The 9182-nt window shown below is 46.4% G+C and overlaps 1 protein-coding gene across 1 annotated transcript in view; it reads left to right on the top strand.

Moving 5' to 3' along the window:
- LOC115125028 (collagen alpha-1(XI) chain-like) overlaps positions 1-9182 on the top strand; it is a 255449-nt gene continuing 246267 nt past the window's right edge. The window contains 1 exon segment of the mRNA XM_065006101.1: positions 1-425. Coding sequence (XP_064862173.1) covers positions 311-425 — 115 coding nt within the window. The 5' untranslated portion in view covers positions 1-310.

The raw sequence follows: 9182 nt of genomic DNA on the forward strand, positions 1-9182 counted from the left end.
CAGAGGTTCGTGCCGCCTCCGTCCCTCCAGACTGCGCGCGCGGCTCTCGGAGCAATCGAACTGTCTCCGGTACTTTGCTGAACGCCCGTACACCTTCAGTCTAAGGGCTGGAGATAAGGGAAAGTGGAGCAAGAGGCCCAGTTTGGCTCTAAAGAAGAAACGAATTCTGTTTTCCACGTATGGCTTTGTTGTAGTAACAACACACCGATATATTGTTTTGGTGGATTTGTGGAAGGAAAAGGACACACATTTTGTTCTGAAAGGTCGGCCGTTTTTTTTTCAGAAGCTTTGTGGCGTTGAGTGAGAGACCATGGAGATGCAAATATGGTCCACAAGGTGGAAAACCAAGAGCCGGCTTTTGTACCCCACTCTAACCACCATCGTCACTCTCACTGTCCTTCTGCAAGTCGTCAATGTCCAAGCAGGTAAGTATCTGTCATTGGCGGAACGCGTTTCAGAACCGTTCACCTCGCAAACTCTCCCTGATGTTTCTTGGGGACGTGCAGGGTTGGTTTATCAATTGATCACATCGTTTCAGTAGAGCCAGTGCCACACTCACTGCGCAGTTTCTGCTGATGTTGACCGCACACTGAAAGAAACATTTAGATAACGAATGTCAATGCCAGTGTCATAAAATTCATGACTTAAGTGTCACCACATGTGAATCCATGATCAAATATAAGAATGTTTCAAATATGGCCAGTGCCAGACTTTTTAAAAGCATGTGTTTGTGTGTGCGTGTGTGTAAATCGCGATGTGAAATGCTCTCGTTAGCCTACGTTACAGACAGTGATGCTACCGCCATTCAGCGGTGAACACACAGCGAGACTCGTACAGGTGCGCTCGAACGGTCCTCCAGATTATATCGCCCCGCTCTTTGCGTGATACCCCAAAATAGCGGCTCGTACGTGGCATTCTGTTGTGGAGGTATTACCCGTCAAACTGTTCCCATGCCGCTCTCATGCGAATGTTTTAAATGGTTTAGCCAGACAAATAGGCTTTGTTTGTCCCGGTGGTCCGCTGTAATGTGGACACAGCTATCGAGAGGGGAATTCCGTAGGGTAGCAATCTCACACCTCGGCTATAGAATCCTATAGCCACTGCATAGTTGAACGTCAGAGTATTGATACGGTTAACGACAGAGTATTGATACGGTTAACGTCAGAGTATTGATTCGACTTTCTCACCTTCCCAAAAGAACCGCGTAATACGGACGGCTCTGACTTTTACGCATGAGTGTGTAGAGTTTGGTAGACTGCACATCAGCCGTAGGCGCTCGGTGGTTTAAAACTGAGACAGATGTGTTATAACATAACTTAACACACATTAATCATTAACTGGAACTATATGCTGGTTTTGAAATGTATCAATTGATTTCACCTATTTTATCTTGCCAATACGATTTTTTAAATACATTTTAACGTCACTCTCTTCCAAACTATCTGTCAATGATATGCTCTCGTGACACCCTCGATGTGTATTTAGCATACTGCATGTCAGCAATTCACTCAATTTGCCTAATTTTGGAGGCATTTTCCTATATGGTTTCGGGATATTTTAAAGTGATTCATAGACTTTTCACACAAACGGTATGAGGCACTGTTGTACCATGGGAGAATATGCTACTGCGTATAGGTAGTACTGTCGCCTATGGGGCGATGCTCTCAATTGTAGGAATGAAATACATATAGAGGCCAGAAGTAGAAAACACCGTTTCTCCGCTCTACCCTGGTTACCACTAAGCCCAATGAGTCTCCACTCTGCCCTGGTTACCACTAAGCCCAATAAGTATCTACTCTACCCTGGTTACCACTAAGCCCAATGAGTCTCCACTCTGCCCTGGTTACCACTAAGCCCAATAACTCTCCACTCTACCCTGGTTACCACTAAGCCCAATAACTCTCCACTCTACCCTGGTTACCACTAAGCCCAATGAGTCTCCACTCTGCCCTGGTTACCACTAAGCCCAATAACTCTCCACTCTTCCCTGGTTACCACTAAGCCCAATAACTCTCCACTCTACCCTGGTTACCACTAAGCCCAATAAGTATCTACTCTGCCCTGGTCACCAATAAGCCCAATAAGGGCCGTTGGTGGAAAGAGTTCTCTCATCTGTGTCTACCCCCCCTTTAAACTAGCCTACAGTATGTCTGGGTCAGGATAATTGCTTATTTCCCTTGATTGTAGATATTATGAAATAAATATTGTTTAGCCCCTGCTGTTATATACGTGTTGATTCTGTTAAGTTGACTTTGATATTATGAGCTAAGGCAGCAAGTCGGTATCAATATCCGAGCCATGCCTAAATTATTACGATGAGGAGTGGAAAGTATTCCTAGGGCACCAAAGGGTGCCATGTGCCTTACGATGTGTTTTCCTTTGTTGATTTTATGCCGGCACGTATTACAGTAGCCTAGGTTGATTTACATCAACTAATCAAAACTATTGATTGACTACAGAACCAGTATCTTACATTCTACAGTCTAGCTGTAATTCTAAAGAGGTTTCTGTCCATGTAAGGTTCCGTCTTGGGTGACATGGGGTGTGTCTGTCTGTGATGTCAGCTCATATCTCTGAATTGGTGACCACCACTTCCTCTACCCAGGATGATATGCCGTCTGTCTGGACAGTTCCTGTGGTTGGAATGTCCTGTGCAACCAAACCCTCCCCCCAACCTCCACCTTCCTCTTCCCACCCTTCACCCTCCTCTTCTCACCCTTATACTCCCTTTTAATACATTGTAGATAACTAACAATTAGATTGTTAGGGGACATTATTCCAGATATAGCCTGTTAAACTAGATACCCATCTATAATGGAATACCTCACACCCACACGGGCATGGCTCATCTATCCTCCTCCTCCTCCTCCTCCTTCTCCTCCTCCTCCTTCTCCTCCTCTTCCTCCTCCTCTTCCTCCTCCTCCTCCTCCTCCTCTTCCTCTTCCTCTTCCTCCTCCTCCTCCTCTTCCTTCTCCTCCTCCTCCTTCTCCCCCTCCTTCTCCTCCTCTTCCTCCTCCTCCTCCTCTTCCTCCTCCTTCTCCTCTGTGTGTGTGATGTTTAAACAGACCAGAATTGCATAATGTGACTAGCAAACATTTACAGGCTTTCCAGGGATCTGTAATTGTCACTTATGCTGCCAACTCTGTATAGATGGTGACAAGCAACAGCACAGAGAAAGATTATAGCCTACATCTCGTGATGTTAGGTACACCAACCCAAAAGAGCCCCCAAAAGCCACAGAGCCTTAAAAAGGCAAAAGGCAGGAATTAAAAAGTGAATCATGAAAGGCAAGCAAAATTTGAGTGTCACTCTTTGGGTAGGAAAACATAGTGGAAAGAGTCTGGATTATAGATGCTTCCAGAATGTGCTTCATTCGTTTAGTTTCAACCTAAAGGGGATACTTTTCCTTTATGGCTTTATCCAAATAGCATTTTAACACTGAAAGTGTGAAAATAACCAACCCAAAAGACAGAGTGAATGTTTTGTTTGTTCTGTTCTGGGTTATAGTTTGAGAACTGTAGTGCTGCTGTTTTAAAAAACTGCTTGTCTCAAATGTCTCTACCAGATGTGGTCACGTGTGTCTGCACAATGCTCCGTTCGGTTCCTTCGTTCGTTCAGCCTGGGGGAGAAATGTGCTCCTCAGCTCTCCCTCATCAGTGTCTCAGGCCTGTTAACATGACAGACAGTTGGCCTGCTTCCCAAATGGCACCCTAACCCCTACCACACAGTAGTGCACAACTTTTGACCACGGACTGTAGGGCCCTGTGATATAGGGAGTAGGCTGCCATTTGAGAAACAGACCGAAAGTATATGACAGGGCCCTGACAGTAGACAGGCAGCAGAGGACTGTCATGTATATCACAGGGCCCTGACAGTAGACAGGCAGCAGAGGACTGTCATGTATATCACCGGGCCCTGACAGTAGACAGGCAGCAGAGGACTGTCATGTATATCACAGGGCCCTGACAGTAGACAGGCAGCAGAGGACTGTCATGTATATCACAGGGCCCTGACAGTAGACAGGCAGCAGAGGACTGTCATGTATATCACCGGGCCCTGACAGTAGACAGGCAGCAGAGGACTGTCATGTATATCACCGGGCCCTGACAGCAGACAGGCAGCAGAGGACTGTCATGTATATCACAGGGCCCTGACAGTAGACAGGCAGCAGAGGACTGTCATGTATATCACAGGGCCCTGACAGTAGACAGGCAGCAGAGGACTGTCATGTATATCACCGGGCCCTGACAGTAGACAGACAGCAGAGGACTGTCATGTATATCACCGGGCCCTGACAGTAGACAGGCAGCAGAGGACTGTCATGTATATCACCGGGCCCTGACAGTAGACAGGCAGCAGAGGACTGTCATGTATATGACAGTAGACAGGCAGGGCCCTGACAGTAGACAGGCAGCAGAGGACTGTCATGTATATCACCGGGCCCTGACAGTAGGCACAGGCAGCAGAGGACTGTCATGTATATCACCCTGACAGGCCCTGACAGTAGACAGGCAGCAGAGGACTGTCATGTATATCACCGGGCCCTGACAGTAGACAGGCAGCAGAGGACTGTCATGTGATATCACACGGGCCCAGTGACAGTGTCAGACAGGCAGCAGGGACTGTCATGTATATGACAGGGCCCTGACAGTAGACAGGCAGCAGAGGACTGTCATGTATATCACCGGGCCCTGACAGTGTCAGACAGGCAGCAGAGGACTGTCATGTATATCACAGGGCCCTGACAGTAGACAGGCAGCAGAGGACTGTCATGTATATCACCGGGCCCTGACAGTAGACAGGCAGCAGAGGACTGTCATGTATATCACAGGGCCCTGACAGTAGACAGGCAGCAGAGGACTGTCATGTATATCACAGGGCCCTGACAGTAGACAGGCAGCAGAGGACTGTCATGTATATCACCGGGCCCTGACAGCAGACAGGCATCAGAGGACTGTCATGTATATCACCGGGCCCTGACAGTAGACAGGCAGCAGAGGACTGTCATGTATATCACCGGGCCCTGACAGCAGACAGACAGCAGAGGACTGTCATGTATATGACAGGGCCCTGACAGCAGACAGACAGCAGAGGACTGTCATGTATATCACCGGGCCCTGACAGTAGACAGGCAGCAGAGGACTGTCATGTATATGACAGGGCCCTGACAGCAGACAGACAGCAGAGGACTGTCATGTATATCACCGGGCCCTGACAGTAGACAGGCAGCAGAGGACTGTCATGTATATCACCGGGCCCTGACAGTAGACAGGCAGCAGAGGACTGTCATGTATATCACCGGGCCCTGACAGCAGACAGGCAGCAGAGGACTGTCATGTATATCACCGGGCCCTGACAGTAGACAGGCAGCAGAGGACTGTCATGTATATCACCGGGCCCTGACAGCAGACAGACAGCAGAGGACTGTCATGTATATGACAGGGCCCTGACAGCAGACAGACAGCAGAGGACTGTCATGTATATCACCGGGCCCTGACAGCAGACAGGCAGCAGAGGACTGTCATGTATATGACAGGGCCCTGACAGCAGACAGACAGCAGAGGACTGTCATGTATATCACCGGGCCCTGACAGTAGACAGGCAGCAGAGGACTGTCATGTATATGACAGGGCCCTGACAGCAGACAGACAGCAGAGGACTGTCATGTATATCACCGGGCCCTGACAGTAGACAGGCAGCAGAGGACTGTCATGTATATCACCGGGCCCTGACAGTAGACAGGCAGCAGAGGACTAGACAGGCAGCAGAGGACTGTCATGTATATCACCCCTGACAGGCCCTGACAGTAGACAGGCAGCAGAGGACTGTCATGTATATCACCGGGCCCTGACAGTAGACAGGCAGCAGAGGACTGTCATGTATATCACCGGGCCCTGACAGTAGACAGGCAGCAGAGGACTGTCATGTATATCACAGGGCCCTGACAGTAGACATGCAGCAGAGGACTGTCATGTATATCACCGGGCCCTGACAGTAGACAGGCAGCAGAGGACTGTCATGTATATCACAGGGCCCTGACAGTAGACAGGCAGCAGAGGACTGTCATGTATATCACAGGGCCCTGACAGCAGACAGGCAGCAGAGGACTGTCATGTATATCACCGGGCCCTGACAGTAGACAGGCAGCAGAGGACTGTCATGTATATCACAGGGCCCTGACAGTAGACAGGCAGCAGAGGACTGTCATGTATATCACCGGGCCCTGACAGTAGACAGGCAGCAGAGGACTGTCATGTATATGACAGGGCCCTGACAACAGACAGACAACAGAGGACTGTCATATCACCGGGCCCTGACAGTAGATAGGCAGCAGAGGACTGTCATGTATATCACCGGGCCCTGACAGCAGACAGGCAGCAGAGGACTGTCATGTATATCACCGGGCCCTGACAGTAGACAGGCAGCAGAGGACTGTCATGTATATCACCGGGCCCTGACAGTAGACAGGCAGCAGAGGACTGTCATGTATATCACCGGGCCCTGACAGTAGACAGGCAGCAGAGGACTGTCGTTCATATTTGAAGATGATAGTTAGTTTACTTCTAAGATATCGAGTTTAGATAGACAATGTGCCTACGAGTGACTGGGACTGGTAACATTTAACTGTAGTCAAATCCCCTGTCCTTCAGTAGGAGTTTCTGTCCCTTTGTCATTATATAGAATATGGTTTATAATTGGCATTGTGGTACGGAAGGAAATATGTCTCAAACTAGTCACACGTCGCGTTCTAAAACCACCTCTGAAGGATGCAATGTTTTTAAAAAGATACTTATGTAGTGCTGCTAAAGGGTTTTGGGATATTGCCTGTTTTTTGTGTGTTTTTTTTTAGCGCTTCTGTGAGGAGGTGGTTTGGAAGGAAAGGGGGTTGGTGGAGGGAGGGATAGAGGGAAAATGGGAGAAGAGGTGGGGGGGGGGGGGGGGGGGTAATTCCTGGCCAATTCAACACATCTGGAATATATGAGTCTGGGAGGTATGCAGTAATGCAGCATTCTCCAGCTCACAAAGAGGCCTTTGGTTCAGCATGATTCCCTTTTTTTCTCCTCTTCTTCTTCACAACCAGTAGCTCAGTACTCGGGACAATATACAGATGGAGCAGGAGACTTTAGTTTTTTTATGGGGCATCTTCTAGAGGGGAGAAAGATTTTTTATTTTTTTATTCTAAAAAATAAAATAAAAAACCTTTCAGTGAAGTTATTCTCATATTTTGGGGCTTTTTTTTATTGGGTATCTTCTAGAGGGGAGAGAGATTTTAAAAATGTAAAAAAAATAAAAATAAAAAACCTTTCAGGTGAAGTTATCTCATAACGTGACTAGTATTAGTTCTGTGTGAGTTCGAGTGCAGTGAGGACTGCAGGACTTGTGGTCCTCAGAGAGAAAGGACCTGTTCAGTCATTCCAAAGAAACCAATTCAACTCCGACAGAAAAGCAGTAAGAAAGGAATGAGACATAAAGTGAGACCCAGGGCTCTGTTTCCGGCTGGTGTTAAAAACGCACGTTAGTTTTCCATTTCATCATGTATAAACTGGCGCACTGGCATCTTCCAACCCCTAACGCCGGGTTCGGCAATGTACCTGTCTAACACCAGTTTGCTTGGGCTGAGGCGGGAGGGCTGGAAATATTTGTTGTGTGTCCTTTTAAAGGAAAGATGAACCCATTTTTATGTAAATTTTTTAATATATATATTCTATCTGCACGATGTTCTAACATTTAATGTTTTCATGTGTATCTAAGCGAGTGCCGTTCAAGTAGGCAAAACATTTTTGGCACCAAATGTGATAAAGTGTCTCTCACTACACTGGAAATAAGCAGGAATATGACTTCTAGATGGGAAGAAGAAGAAACTACAGAAATGTTTTAAATTGAACATAGAGTCTCGTGTTTCCTTCAAAACAAAAGTGTCCACTTCATGCAGCGTTAATGGAAAGTTTTCAGACCCAGGAAAATCAGGTATTTCCTGTAACCCAGTTGATGACGGTTTTGATTTTGAGAAGCCTATCCAGCTATGACTCACAGTGCCCATGGAAGGAGAGATGTGCCTCTTTTTTGGTTCCCCCCCTCATTTAATTATATTTTTAAAAACAAGCACATCCTCCCGTCCCATTTAATCAAGTCTGGTTTAGCAGCATTGTATGGGTGTGTCTTTTTTATCATTAGCCAAAAGTAGCCTTTTGAGTGAAGGGCTTTTAAATGGTCTACTTGGGGAGTGTTTCGAAAATATTTTCTGCGTGTGTTTGCCCTCGTACATAGGCAACAATACAATTGACAAGAGTCGAGTATTTTTGTATAGACGTGCGAGTGTTCTGCAGAAAGACTTGGGGTGTGCACACAGTAACATTGAACGAGAGAAGGGATTTATGATGTCATGCTTTTGAGACGATCCTTTTTTATAGTAATATTTAAAAAACAGATTGATTGTTTTTTTTTCGGGGTTTACTTTGATTAAACCCAAACTTATTAGAAATGTTTACTTCGAATAGGTTTATTCAATACAATTTCAGCTGCTATTTCTGGAGAAGTCCAGATATGAGCTGTGGGATGGTTCCATGATGTTTATAAATATTCTCTTGAGTTGCCCAGCAGGCTAAGGCACTGCATCACTACAGACCATGGTTCGATCCCGGGCTATATCACAACCGGCCTTGATCGGAAATCCCATAGGGAGGCGAACAATTGGCCCAGGGTCGTCTGGTTTAGGGGAGGGTTTTGCCAGGGTAGGAAGTTTTTGTAAATAAGAATGTGTTGATAACTGGCTTGCCTATTTAAATAAAGGTTCATTAAATAAAACAGTAGATTTATGAGCGTTATAACAGTGGATGGGCCTTTCTCTGTCTGATCTTTACCTGTGAACAGTTTGGATGTGAGTAAAAACCCTCCATAGTCTGAGTTGCCCTTGTCTGTATTGGCCGCCCACAGGGAGCAATTATGTAACTGTATTCAGAGACTAATAAAACACATTTTTGTTTGAGTTTTTACTCGAATTTGATGCGAATTATACACTTTTTTTTTTTTAGGCCTTATCAATAGCCTAGTGAATTGAATGTTGTTTATTGACTGTGTTTGAAATGCCTATATCCAGACTGTGATTTACAGTGGGCCTAGCCCCCTAAATCTGTGAGAATGCTATAGCTCATGTTTAACAACATATTTCCATGTTGAAACAA

The sequence above is a fragment of the Oncorhynchus nerka genome, linkage group LG20, assembly GCF_034236695.1.
Source record: "Oncorhynchus nerka isolate Pitt River linkage group LG20, Oner_Uvic_2.0, whole genome shotgun sequence".
Classification (NCBI taxonomy): Eukaryota; Metazoa; Chordata; class Actinopteri; order Salmoniformes; family Salmonidae; genus Oncorhynchus; species Oncorhynchus nerka.